The sequence below is a fragment of the Mustela erminea genome, chromosome 7 (genome assembly GCF_009829155.1).
Source record: "Mustela erminea isolate mMusErm1 chromosome 7, mMusErm1.Pri, whole genome shotgun sequence".
Taxonomy (NCBI): Eukaryota; Metazoa; Chordata; class Mammalia; order Carnivora; family Mustelidae; genus Mustela; species Mustela erminea.
This window is the reverse complement of record NC_045620.1, coordinates 64,730,880-64,745,753: the sequence shown is the minus strand read 5'-3', so window position 1 is coordinate 64,745,753 and position 14,874 is coordinate 64,730,880. Positions and strand designations below refer to the sequence as shown.

General features: G+C 38.4%; 1 protein-coding gene across 3 annotated transcripts in view; it reads left to right on the top strand.

Moving 5' to 3' along the window:
- Positions 1 to 14,874, top strand: part of PPM1B (protein phosphatase, Mg2+/Mn2+ dependent 1B) — an 89,416-nt gene that overhangs the window by 46,657 nt on the left and 27,885 nt on the right. For all 3 annotated transcript variants that reach the window (XM_032351879.1, XM_032351880.1, XM_032351878.1), the window contains exon 2: positions 6,816 to 7,675. In XM_032351879.1, coding sequence (XP_032207770.1) covers positions 6,830 to 7,675 — 846 coding nt within the window. In that variant the 5' untranslated portion in view covers positions 6,816 to 6,829. The remainder of the gene's footprint in view (positions 1 to 6,815; positions 7,676 to 14,874) is intronic.

The following is a 14,874-nucleotide window of genomic DNA, read 5'->3' as shown; positions in this document are numbered from 1 at the left end:
CCTTCAGAGTACAATTATTATATATTATGCTGCTGTGGTTTCATTAATGTATTTTCCTCAAAGAAGGCAATGGAAAAAGACAGATTTAGATATGTTCAGTCTGTAGATAATGCTACTGTGTATACATTCTCAATCTTGCAAAAAGACTGTGGCCCACAGAGTTGTATACATCACTGATCTCTAAATGTGGGTTTGCAGAATAAGCCATTAGTATTAAGTTTTTAAAAATTAGAACTTCTATTTATTGTCTTTCATAAGGCAGAAAGGCAAATTGCACTTAATACAGTGATTGGCACTGGCTTCCCACACTGTTAGTAGGTCAGATGTGCTGGTGGGAAATCCTAAGTAGGGAAGGGTAGAATTTTCACTTCCTCACTTGCATTTGTCGTCAGTGGTATCACAGTGAGGTTTATATGTGATTGGATTTTCATATGATCTACTGTTGAACAGTAGAAGATAATCGTATCACTGGAGGAACACTTGCTTTTTCTGTCATGGTCAAATGACAGAAATAACATGGAATGTATGGCAAAAAACTAAAATGCATTTCTTTGTCATCACATGCCTTTGAAACATGCATAGTATATAGTGTAGGTGTGAAGAAGTCAGTATCAGAATAATTACACATTGTGGACAATTTGCTTTATGATTAATTTTATTTTAATAAAATTATTTTAAAATAATTTTTAAATAATAAAAATTAATTTTAATAAAATTATTATGATGATTTATTTTATTTTAACTATAAATGTTGTAACATACTTTCTCCTTAGTGTTTGCTAACTTGTGTTTCAGTAATAATGACTGTTTTTGGGGGGTGAATACAAAAAGCAAAGAGATACTAGGCGAATATATATTTTTAGCAGTGAATGACTTCTTTAATAAAGACAACCTTTTATGGAAGAAAATCATAGTCACTTAAGGTAAAAATCATTGACTGCATCATTCATAGGTTAATTATTGCAGCAAAGAAATTGAACCAGGAGTTTATAAAGAGCTGTTAGCATATCAGTGTAGTTAATTTTATAAAAACAAGACCTCTAACTTTAGTTTTTCATTTTTTTAAATTTTAAAAAAGCTTTATTTATTTATTTATTTATTTATTTGACAGACAGTGATCATAAGTAGGCAGAGAGACAGGCAGAGACCGAGAGAGGGGGAAGCAGGCTCCCTGCAGAGCAGAGATTCCCGATGTGGGGCTCCATCCAGTGATGCTGAGATCATGATCTGAGCCGAAGGCAGAAGTTTTAACCCACTGAGCCACCCAGGCGCAAAGACCTTTAACTTTAAAATACAGTTAGTGGGGTGCCTGGGTGGCTCAATCAGTTAAGCCTCTGCCTTTGGCTCAGGTCATGGTCCCAGAGTCCTGGGATCGAGCCCCACATCGGGCTCCCTGCTCAGCGGGGAGCCTGCTTCCTCCTTTCTCTCTGCCTGCCTCTCTGCCTACTTGTGATATCTGTCTGTCAAATAAATAAAAATAAAATAAAATACAGTTAGTTTTGGGGGTACTTGGGTGGCTCAGTTGGTTGTATTGGAGTCTTGATTTTGGTGCCCGTTGTGATCTCAGGGTGGTGGGATTAAGCCCGCCTTGCGCTCCACGCTCAGTACTGAGTCTGCGTGGGTTTCTCTCTCCTGCCCCCCCACCCCGCCCACTCCTTGCTCACACGCATGCACACTCTCGAATAAATAAATCTTTTTTTTTAATATTCTATTTATTTATTTGACAGAGATCACAAGTAGGCCGAGAGGCAGGCAAAGAGAGGGGGAAGCAGGCTCCCCGCTGAGCAGAGAGCTGATGCAGGACTCAATCCCAGGACCCTGGGACCATGACCTGAGCCGAAGGCAGAGGCTTAACCCACTGAGCCACCCAGGCGCCCCTCAAATAAATAATTCTTTTTTTTTTTTTTTAATTTTGTTTATTTGACAGAGATCACGAGCAGGCAGAGAGAGGGAGAGGAGGAAGCAGGCTCCCCGCTGAGTAGAGAGCCCGGTGCACTGCTCAATGCCAGAACCCTGGGATCATGACCTGAGCCAGAGGCTTTAACCCACTGAGCCACCCAAGCGCCCCTAAGTAATTCTTTAAAAAAAAAAAAATGTAGTTTTTACAGTGCCTATATGAGAAGTGACCAGGAAATACATTTTATTGCATAGAAGTTTGCTGATCATCTCAGCAAAGTTCTTTGCTTTTGAAGAATAATACAATGTAAAATAGAAGTTGCTAATTCCACAGCAGTATGCAGATATTTTTAGATAAAAGAAAATACGGACAGACACACACACACACACACACACACACAATCTTCCCATTCAAGATAAAGGTTACTTACCAAGAAGGTAACTATTTTAAAGAAAGTAGTGTTGGCAAATGAGTATTTGGGAACTAAACCTTTGGAAAGGTAATGGTTTGTTTTGTGATATTTTTTTTTTTTTAAGATTTTATGTATTTGAGTGTGCACACATGAGTGGGGAGGGGGCAGAGATAGAGTGGAACAAGCAGATGCCCTGCTGAGCCTCGAACCTAATGGGGCTCAACACAACAGGGCTCTGAGATCATGACCTGAGCAGAAGTCAGACGCTTAACTGAGCCACCCAGGTGCCCCTGTTACGTGATCTTTGATGGAAAAAAAGATCATGTATAGTAGCTGTCAAATTTGCATACTTTAAGTACTTGGGAATTTTGGTATGTCTTTTAGGAAAACTACATGGGCATCAAGATGGTTCACAATAGCACTGTTATTTAATATTAAAAAATGAAAAACAACTCAAATATTCATTGATAGTAGGATGGATAAAAATTATACACGAACATATGGTGGCATAGAGAACTACAGCTCTGCGTCAGTGTGGATGAATCTCAGAAGTATAGTGGTGTATGTCAAAAATATAAAACTGTGCCTCAAGTGGTTAAAAACTACAAGGGATACTGATGATAAAATTCAGGATAATAGGATGCTTCAGTGGTCTTGATAATGTTCTACTTCTTAAATTGTATGATGGGTACATAGGTGTTCATTTTTTTACTTTTTAGCTATATGTATATGTTATGTAATCTCTCATATGTGTGATATTTCATGTTTAAAAAATTAAATCAGGGGCACCTGGCTGGCTCAGTCAGAAGAGTGTTTGACTTTTGATGTTAGGGTTGAGTTTGAACCCCACATTGGGTATAAGAGATTACTTAAAAATAAGTAAAACTTAATAAAAATAAATTATTAAGGGACAGCCCCAACTTTAAAATATCAGTTTGGGACTTAAAAATGGCCAGTCTGTGGGGCACCCTGGCTGGCTCATTCAGTTACAGCATGCAACATTTATGTATGTATGTATGTATGTATGTATGTATGAGAGAAACACACACACAGCGAGAGAGTGGAACACAAGTAGGGGGGTGGGAGAGGGAGAAGAAGCAGGCTTCCCGCCGAGCAGGGAGCCTGATGTGGAGCTAACTCATGGCTCGATTCCAGGACCCTGGGATCATGACCTCAGCCAAAGGCAGCCGCTTAATGATTGAGCCATCCAGATGCCCCACAGCATGCAATTCTTGATCTCAGGGTTATAAGTTCGAACCTCATATTGAGTGTAGACATTATTTAAAAATAAAATCTTGAGGTGCACTTGGGTGGCTCAGGGTTAAGCTTCTGACTTTTTTTTTTAAAAAAAAGATTTTGTTTATTTGACAGAGGTTACATAGTAGGCAGAGAAACAGGCAGAGAGAGAGAGAGAGAGAGAGAGAAAGGAAGCAGGCTCCCTGCTGAGCAGAGCCCGATGCAGTCCCAGGGTTTCATCCCAGAACTCTGAGACCATGACCTGAGCTGAAGGCAGAGGCTTAACCCACGAGCCACCCAGACGCCCCAAGCATCTGACTCTTGATCTCAGCTCAGGTCTTGATCTCAGGGTCATGAGTTCAGCGGCTCTGTGCTGATTGTGGAGCCTACTTAAATAAATAAAATAAAATCTTAATTAAAAAATGACCTATTTGCGAAAGAATGTAGTCCCTGATAAAGCCTGTTAGGTGTGCTGGTGACCTGAGCTCAGATACTAATTTCCTGGACTTTGAATCTTGAGCAAGCAACTTTAGAAAGAACCAGACAGCAGGTAGGAATCCTAGCAGTGAAAGCAGCAGGCTCTTCTTGGTGTAACTGCCACAGTATTCAGGAGAGTGTGTGTTGTGGGAGTACTCATTGGATGGTTTTCCAAAGCTGCCCTTCCAGGTTCCTTTTCATTCTTAATGTTCCCTGTAGTGTTCTATTGAATACCCTTTCTTCCTTCTCTATTTATTCTTCACTTAAAAACAAATTTGGAAATAGGAATTTCTGAACTTTTGTTTTAATCTCTGAAATGAGTAATTCTGGTGATTTTCAGCCTATTTGTTGAAATGTAAAACAGTGGCACCTTAATTAGAGCATCAAGGTGATGAAAAGGACAACGCTTTTTTTTTTTTAATTGATAGATTGAAATGAAAAGTGGTTTGAGAGGGTGTCTGGTTGGCTCAGTTGGTAGAGCATGCAGCTCTTGTTCTTCGGGTTGTGAGCTCAAGTCCCACACTGGGGATAGAGATCACTAAAAAAACAGTAACAAAAAAACAACAGGGGTACCTGACTAACTCCCTCGGAAGAGTGTGTGACTCCTGGGGCCCCTGGGTGCCTCAATCAGTTAACTGTCTGCTTGGCGGGGAGTCTGCTTCTCCCTCTGCCTGCTGCTCTCCCTGCTTGTGTGCTTGTGCACACACTCTCTGTGTCTCTCTCTCTCAAATAAATAAATAAATAAATAAATAAATATCTTAAAAAAAAATAAACGTATTCTGTAACATTGCTATTTTGTGTTATATTTGAATGAAAAGTAATTTTAAGTATTTTGGAAAACTTTCAGAATTCCTTTTAATATTTGTATATGTAATATACAATATATATAACTCATGAAAAATTAGAGATTTGCTCTAATTTATAAATATATACATGGTGGTTCATCAGGATTTTACTATATATATATTTTTAATATATATATGTGTGTGTGTGTGTGTGTGTGTGTGTGTATATATATATATATAGTTAATAATGGTCATAGCTGGAAAAGGTAACTCACAAAGATACCTAGATCCAAATGAAAGTCCACTGATCTAGATTAGTGTCTCTCAAAATGTGATTTTTTTTCAGTTGCCAGCATGCTCTTTTGAAGGTCCCCCATCCAAGATGTACTGGGGGGGGAAATCTTTTTTTTTTTTTTTTTTTTGAATCTGCATTTTGAGGAAGTAACAACAAACATTTTATGATTTTTATTGTTTCAAGTACTGTGCTAGGCACATGACATCAACTCATTCTTCATTGCAACTCTGTGTGGGTACTATTGTTGTAACCCCCATTTGACAGAGGAGAGAAGGTAAAAGTGGCTGATTAATCCACAGAAGGAATTTGAGCTACAAGTGACTAAGAATCTTACTTAAGGTCACAAAGCTAGTGAGTATCAGGGCCAGGATTGTAGGTGGGAAACTGCTGGGGCATCTGCCTGCTTATTTGGAGAACCAGCACTCTAGACCAAGTCATTTGAAATTGCAAAAGTTTATTTTAAAACAACAGTGACGTCAGGAGGGAGAGGGATGCCTCGTCATACGTTAGAGTCGTGTGTGTGGATTGTAAATCTCTGTCAACACTGAGTAAAAATTGTCCTAATGCTACTTTATGGATTATAAAACCCACCAGCATGTTAAGTATATTCTGTAGCACATCCCTGAGGTTACATTGTTTTAACAGAATCCAAATAATAGCTTTCAATTTGATATGCAGTAAAGCTTTGATTAAAATCAAATGTTTGAGAATGGAGATTTGATGTCTAAGTTTTGGGGGGCGCCTGGGTGGCTCAGTGGGTTAAGCCTTTGCCTTCGGCTCGGGTCATGATCTCAGGGTCCTGGTAACAAGCCCCGCATTGGGCTCTCTGCTCAGCAGGGAGCCTGCTTCCGCCTCTCTCTCTGCCTGCCTCTCTGCCTGCTTGTGATCTCTGTCTGTCAAATAGATAAATAAAATCTAAAAAAAAAAAAAAAAAAAATTTAAGTTTTGGGGGTAGTCAGGATCATCGAAGGAAAATGTCTTACAAATCCATGCTTTTGGAAGTCTTCCTGAAATATACTAAATTACTTTAGTATATTAGAAAAGATGCCACACCATTCTGAATATTCTTATGGATCAGTCTTCTATATAGAACCCCAGAGTTCTCTTATAAATTGAGTATTTAAGGGATGCCTGGGTGGCTCAGTTGGTTAAGCCGATGCCCTTGGCTCAGGTCATGATCCCAGGGTCCTGGGATCGAGTCCCACATATCGGGCTCCTTGCTCAGCGGGGAGCCTGCTTCTCTCTCCGCCTCTGCTGCCGCTCTGCCTGCTTGTGTTCTCCCTCCCTCTCTCTGTCAAATAAATAAGTAAATAAAAGCTTTAAAAAAATGAAAAATAAGTTGAGTATTTACGAAAACTTAAACCAGGTTGTGTTTTTTAGTTTCCCTTTCCTGGAACAGTGGTTTTCAACTTACTGTACATCTAAGTCACCAGAGAGGCTTAAAAAAAATATACCGATATCTGGGTCTCACCCCTAGAGATTCTGATTTAATTGGCCTGATGATTCTAATGTGGCAAGATTGAGAAACCACTGTTCTAGAATAAGGATGTATGGGGAAATTTTCTTGGTTTCTCTTTTGTTGTTCCAGTAAATTCAGAGAATACTGAAAAACACACTTGAGAAAGGAGTTACTAGAGAACAGATGGAATATTATAGATAATTCTCTGACAGATTTCAGCATATAACCCTTGGCTGCTTTTTGTTTTCTTTCAGATTCCTTATTAAACATGGGTGCATTTTTGGACAAACCCAAAACTGAGAAACATAACGCTCATGGTGCTGGGAATGGTTTACGTTACGGCCTGAGCAGCATGCAAGGATGGAGAGTGGAAATGGAAGACGCACACACAGCTGTTGTAGGCATTCCTCACGGCTTGGAAGACTGGTCCTTTTTTGCAGTTTATGATGGTCATGCTGGATCTCGAGTAGCAAATTACTGCTCAACGCACTTACTAGAACACATCACTAATAATGAAGACTTCAGGGCAGCTGCAAAATCAGGATCCGCTCTTGAGCCCTCTGTGGAAAATGTCAAGAATGGCATCAGAACTGGCTTTTTGAAAATCGATGAATACATGCGTAACTTTTCAGACCTCAGAAACGGAATGGACAGAAGTGGTTCAACTGCAGTTGGCGTCCTGATTTCACCCAAGCATATCTACTTTATCAACTGTGGTGATTCACGTGCTGTTCTGTATAGGAATGGACAAGTCTGCTTTTCCACCCAGGATCACAAACCTTGCAATCCAAGGGAGAAGGAGCGAATCCAGAATGCAGGAGGCAGCGTAATGATACAGCGTGTTAATGGTTCATTAGCAGTGTCTCGTGCTTTGGGGGACTATGATTACAAGTGTGTTGATGGCAAGGGCCCAACAGAACAACTTGTTTCTCCAGAGCCTGAGGTTTATGAAATTTTAAGAGCAGAAGAGGATGAATTTATCATCTTGGCTTGTGATGGGATCTGGGATGTTATGAGTAATGAGGAGCTCTGTGAATTTGTTAAATCTAGGCTTGAGGTATCTGATGACCTGGAAAATGTGTGCAATTGGGTAGTGGACACTTGTTTACATAAGGTATGTAAGTCTTTTTGTTACAGTTAAAATACCCTGTTAATTTTGAAAAGGCATGGTAAGTAAAATGAACCAAACTTAAATTTTAAAAACTTTTCATTAGGGAAAACCTAATCATTTTCTTCACTACATATTATTTTTGCAAGGGAGGAGGGGAAGTATCCTCGTTTGCCTCAACCTTCTAGGAAAATTAAGTTTAATAACCTTGTGGCATTTGTTGTCATTTAAGTACTACTTTATGGCTTGTTGCTGTGGCTGAGACACCTAGGTAGAATTGTGCCTTTTGATTTAAATTCTCAGTATTGCCAGTAGAGGTCTACGCCAGATTTTGAAGCAGTTTGATGAATTGTGTATATGGTACACTTCTGAAGTAAACATACAGAAGATCAAAAGCTATGTATAATATTGGAAGACACACCAGAGACCTAGGCTAAGTCAAGTTTTGTAATTTAGATCTAAGCCTTCTAGCAGCTAAGATGAAAACTGAAGTAGAAGTACGAATTGTGTATTTCTTATCATTTAGTAAAAGAAGTACTTTCCTAGCAACAAAATAAAAAATGGATATACATGTGGTTCTGTAGAAATGGTATATGCCATGGTAGAGCATACCTTAACTTTGGTAGAAGATACCAGAGTTCTTTTCATATAGATGTTTTTTGTCATTACTGATTAAAAACCAAAGAGTAATAAATAAATAAAATCTTAAATAAAAACCAAATAGTAGTATAAGATATAATGCTGTGACGAATTCCTGTGAATCTGTAACATTTAATTTAGTTTTGTAACGTTCTGTGAATCTTAACTTCATATAGCGATAGGGCAAGCAAATGCAGACTAACAGATATTCAGCAATTCACTTGAATTTCTTTAAAATATTTGGTAGTTTCAGGTGGGTTTTTGACAGTGCTATACAGCAGTCAGTCAAAATTTGAGTTAACTGACCAGTGCCTAGAATTTGTGAGTAGTGTATGGCTCTGATTGAAAAGATAACTGAGGCAAAACTAACTTTTGGTTATATGAAATAAAGTTTCTGACTGACTTATTCTGTCTAGATTAGAATTGTTCTGTCTCCTCACCATGTAAGTTGCTTTGGAAGATACAGACACGGCCAAAAAGTTTCTAATGAAGGATCTCTTGAGTCTGTGGAAATACCCAGGTTTTGGTGAGGTGTCTACTTTTTTGTAGAATGGGAAGAGACAGCTTCAGATAGAGAAATGGTGTTTTCATTTGGCAGCTTTTTTTTCCAAAGGATTTTAAATGATGGTTCCTTTAGCTTTTCTGTTGTTGTTTTTATTCCTTAAGTATACTGTATATATATATATATATATATATTTTTTTTTTTTTTTTTAAATTAACTGGATAGGTTAAGTATGAAAGTATCAATGGTTGTCAGTGATTGAATAGGCTCTAAAATGTCTTCTCCTTGGGCTCTACATGGAGAGATTCTGACCTGCAGCTCTTTTGAGACAAAAGCAAGCAGATGTTTTTTCATCTGCCTAGCAGATGAAGACAGCATTTTCCCTGATTATAAAATAACCATATACTTAACTATTTAAAAAATTCCAGGTAATTCAGAAGTTATAAAGAAACATTCAAAAATTTGCCACTCACCTGAATTAGGCTGTGCTCATTGTGTGGTATATATCTTTCTAGTCTTTTTTGCCTGCCTGTGAGTATGTATATTTGTGTAAAAATGAGATCATTATGCTTGTTATTCTACAGTATGCTTTTTGTTCAACAATATGTTGTAGAGAGATCTCCATGTCTGTAGGTATCAGTCTAAATCATTTGTCATGTTGTATGGTATTTTGTTGAAAGAATGTCCTGTAGTTCTGAAGGGAATAGCCAAAATCTATTAGGTCTGTAATGTGGAGTAAAAAAAGAAGTTTATATTGTGGATAAACTGCCCTCTCCCTTCCATTGAAAGGGTGTTACTAACTTTCAGGAAATTTGGCTCCACCCTTCTGAATGGGGTTGAACTGATTCTGGTGGTGGCTCTTTGCTTGACAGCTTTAATCTGCGATTAAATATTCCTGTTGGTGGTATTAAATATCCTGGATTCCTAGAATCTTGGAAATGATAAATGACAGTAATAGGAACAAGAGGTTGGAGGAACACATGATTCATTCGATTTTAGTGGAAGTTGGCCACTATGGTTCCTTTGAATGAAGCTGCATTCAAATTGAAGTCAGTTGTTACTATTTAATTAGAGAGAGTGAGAGGTTTGCTGGAGTGTGTGGGGCAGAGGGACCGGAGGAAACTCAAGCAGATTCCCTGCTGAGCACGGGGTGGGGGTGGGGGGGGGAGGGCTCCCTCTCACAACCTGAGATCATGACTTGAGCTGAAATCAGGAGTTGGATGCTTAACCGATGGAGCCACTCAGGTGCCCCGAATTGAAATCAATTTTGAGAAGCTTAGTTAACTTTTGTGTTGAAACAGAACAGCCCTGTGAATATTTTGAACCTTTCTGTGTTACTTTCGGAATTAAATATTAAACTTCTTACCCCTTGTTTTTCTAACTCCATCATTTGTCACTTGTTTGTAGTGTAAAACTAACGGTTAGCATTGTTATAAAACAATATGATTAAAATAGGGTATGATTGATTTGAACTTTGTCTACAAGACTGAATACAAAATTTTAAGATCCATGGAAAGCATTTTAGCTCAGTGCTTGGCGACTGCTCCAGAGGTGCTAGCTACTTAAAACTGAGAGAGAGTAGATCTGATTTTTCAGTAGAAGTTTCCCTGATAATAGATTTAAATGATTAAATGATGTGTCAATATTTTCTAACACTTCTAACACTTGTCATGCCTTGATAGATTACAAGCAGTTTTATATGTTAACTCATGAAATCTGGGGAGATTGTGATAATCATCATAATCACAACAGCATCAGTAAATTGCTGCTTTCTATGTACAGCCAAATGCTGTTCTAAGCAGTTCACACATGTCTTAATACATTTAATTTTCACAACTATAAAAGGTAGTGTTATTATTGCTAATGATTATCTTTTTCAGGATTGCTTCTTAGCAATATGAAGCAGTAAGTGTTGGATGACTCTAGTTAGGCGTTACTCTCTTAAGATACTTAACTCTAGGAGAAAATAGCCCCTAAGAAAGCAGTCTTCCCATTTCATTGCCAGTGCTAGTAGCATTCATGGTATTTACGCTAATTTCAGGTTGCATAAGCCACGTAACTGCTGTTTGCATAGCCTTTCATAACTTATAAATAACACTCATTTGTCCTCCTAGTGACCTGAGATGAATGAAATAAAAATCCGTTTCCAACTTGCAAGTAAGGAAATAAAGTTTTGACATTAAAAGATAGCTGTTAAGTCATATTTTTTTAAAGATGTATTAGTTTCTTTTTGTTTTTTAAGAATATTGAATTTTTTTTTTTTAAGATTTTATTTATTTGAGAGAGAGAAATCACAAGTAGGCAGAGAGGCAGGCAGAGGGAGACAGGAGGAAGCAGGCTCCCTGCCAAGCAGAGAGCCCGATGCGGGACTCAATCCCAGGACCCTGAGATCATGAGAGACTTAACCCACTGAGCCAACCAGGTGCCCTGTTAAGTCATATTTTGATGAGTGTTGAAGTCAAGACTAGAATTCACATCTCCTGGTCAAGTTAGATGTGTCCGTAGCAAATGTTTTACAGAGGGTTTGATGAAAAATTTTCCCGAATGGAAATGCTAAGGGTTTGTTTTTCTTTATTCAACAATTATAAGATTAATAAGAACATTGGTGAACAAAGCCAAAGATGTTTGTATTTATGTCCTTTTTAAAAATCTCATCCCCATTAAGCAACCACATATATTCTTCCAAACAGTTCTGTTTATTCATACAAACATAGAGAAGTATAAAAAATAGGGTTTTCTTTCTCTTGTTTTTTGTTTTTTATTTTTACAGAAATGTATCCTATTCATGTTACTTTGCCACTTGCTTTTTCTTAAATTGTAGAAGTCCATGTTCCTTTAAATTGTTCTTTTATTTTTTGTTTTAAAATACTATTTGATTTTCCTAAATTCAGTTTATGTACCACTTATCAGGAACTTTTTTTTTTTTTTTTTAAAGATTTTACTTGTTTATTTGACACAGAGAGATTATAAGTAGGCAGAGGCAGGCAGAGAGAGAGAGAGAGAGAGAGAAGCAGGCTCCCGGCTGAGCAGAGAGCCTGATGCGGGATCCCAGGATCCTGGGATCATGACCTGAGCTGAAGGCAGAGGCTTAACCCACTAAGCCATCCAGGCGTCCAGAAGCTTTATTTTAAAACATAAGATAGTACCTGATAGTTGGATAAAATTGAGGGGAAATTTCAGCTCACAACCTGAGCTGAAACCAAGAGTCAAGACCTCCACTGTCTTCAGTCTTTACTACACTGAATTTTAGGAGGTGGTGGCAGAAGATTTTCAGGGCCTTTGTGTCTTTTTGGCTTATTTTCCAAGGGCAGCACCATTCCAGATTAGTAATACAACATGGAAAATGTACCCATATGCCTCCCAAAATTGCTTAGCTCTAAACTCAGGAGTTTTTCCATTATAGCTTTCAGAAAACATAGTTCTGAATGATGCGAAAGTAGACATAGATAGTATTAGAGTGGAGTGTGGTATTTTGAAAGGGAAGGACTGAATGTAAAATTATAGTCTATAGTGTAGAATTCTCAAGCTTTCTTGGTCCCATGGTACCCAACTATTTTGGAATTTTTTTTGCAGTTCTACTTAGCCATATTAATACTTAGCAGATACAAATATTATATAGTTAGAGCCAAACTTAATGAGTCTGTATATGTCTTAACAAAATAATACGTGTACGTTGAAAAAATCTTTTATTTCATTCTTTAAGAAACTGCAGTTACAGGGACACCCCTGGGTGGCTTACTTGGTTGAGTGTCTGACTCTTGGTTTCGGTTCAGGTCATGATCTCACAGTGGTGGGATCTGTGATGGGAATGGGAGGGAGACCGCGTGGGGCTTTGCGCTTAGTGGGGAGTCTCCTTGGGATTCTCTTTCTCCTCCTCTCTCTTCCCCTTCTCTACTCCTCGCCACCTTGTACCACCACCCCCTTACCTTCTCTTTTTTTCTCTCTAAAATAAATAAACAAATTTTAAAAAATAAGAAAAGGACTACATACTAATGAGATACGGGTACTGTGTTGGTCACTGCACAGCTTCTCAAATCTTGGAATCATTGGGTATGGCCACCCTCATTTCCTGTATCACATTGATTTTTTTTTTTTTAAAAAGAAGATTTTATTTATTTATTTATTTGACAGAGATCACGAGTAGGCAGAGAAGCAGGCAGAGAGAGAGAGGGAGAAGCAGGCTCCCCACTGAGCAGAGAGCCCATCCCAGGACCCTGGGATCATGACCCGAGCTGAAGGCAGAGGCTTTAACCCACTGAGCCACCCAGGTGCCCCATGGGACTTGCTTTTTATCATAGCAACTCTCAAAACCCTGGCTTTGGAAAGAGAGGATGTCATTGAGAGGAATATAGTGTTACCAGATATTAACACTGTGAACTACTACACACTGGTTTGCAGGGTGTCTGTAGATGTGGAGTATCAATCTCTTTTCCCTCATTTTTAATATTTCTTTGGGTACACTGTAGCACCCTGGGTTTTGTTTTGTTTTGTTTTTAAAGATTGATTTATTTTAGAGTGAGGGTGGGGGGAGGGGCAGAGGGAGAAGGACAGAGAATCTTAAGGAGGCCCTGGGCTGAGTGCAGAGCTTTGGAGCAGTGGTTGGGTTTGAGCTGAACCCGAGTCAGTTGCTCAGCTGTCTGGCCACGCAGGCACCCCTGAAAGTTGTCTTTATGTAGAAATAGAAGAAACATCATTGGAATCACACATAGCTGAGGTGTAAATGTAAATTATTTCCTTTATCTTTTGATATTTAAACTTCCCGAAACTGTATTTCAGTTAATTTCCCAATTGATAAGATATAAATTTTATAACATAAGAACCTAATGGAAATTGTGTAACTTTAATATCTGTGGTATAAAGCTTTTGCCTGATCTGAACTTACATGGTCAATCATGATTCCTATAAAATGTATTGATCTTTTTTGGGGGGGAGAGCTGCTATTTGGAACCATAGTGTTTGTGTGGATATCTGTATGTATTCATACATCCAGTGCATATTTTCTAATATGAAGTCATTGTGAAAGTCTTGGTGGATTTCATTAAAGAATAAAATTAGTTTGGGCCAGTCCTGATTTTTTGGAAATCCTGATTTTTTTTTTCCACTTACGGAGAATCTGGTTTTATATACTTGTGGTATTTTTTTCCTACTCTCTGGAAAGAGTTATTCTTTTTGAAGCCTTCTTAAGGCCTGACCTCCACTGTCTTCAAGCTTTGCTACATTGAATTTTAGGAGGCAGTGGCAAAAGTTTTTCAAGGCCTTTGTGTCTTTTTGGCTGTGTCATGTGGGTTCCAAAAAGGTGGCAAGTCTGAACCAGACAATGCCTGCCCAGATTCTGGCTATAATGATTGAGAAGACTAGAATGGGTATGATCTTGGCTTTTTTCACTTGGGTTGGCAAACTACACCATCAAAGTTGCCTACCACCTCCATTGACTTAGTATTTTTAGGGGGGTTGGGTTGAAAAAAATCAGTGTTGTAAGTCACCATTCTAAGAAACTCAGTTAAAGTAATATATATACCTACAGGAAAAGGTATAAGAAATTTTAGAATTTATTTCTCATAATCTCATGGTAATAATGCTACTTTTTACAATATAGATGATTTGTCTATGGTAGTATGATTACCAGGGCAACAGTAAAATTTGTCCCTAAGTTAGCAGTTTTGGTTCCCCTCTGCAGACTGATGCGATTTGTGACTTCTGTCTTGGGGTCCTCTGTGGCTCAGTTGGTTAAGCATCTGCCTTTGGCTCAGGTCATGATCCTGGGATCGAGCCCCGAGCCCCACGTTGGGCTCCCCAGCTCAGTGGGGAGTCTACTTTTCCCTTTCCCTCTGCCTCTCTCCATGCTTATGCTCTCCCTCTGTATCTCTCTGTATCAGATATATAGATGAAAAAAGAAAATCTTTAAAAAACAAAAACAAAATCTAGTGTCTGTTCTCTGAAAGTTATTATATCTGACTACTGTATCTTAGCCATCCAGTTACCTTCTATTGTTTGCTGCTTTATCCACAGAATAGTTTACAGTCTGTTTTCTTCTCTGCTTGTAATTGTTCAGTATAGTGTCTTG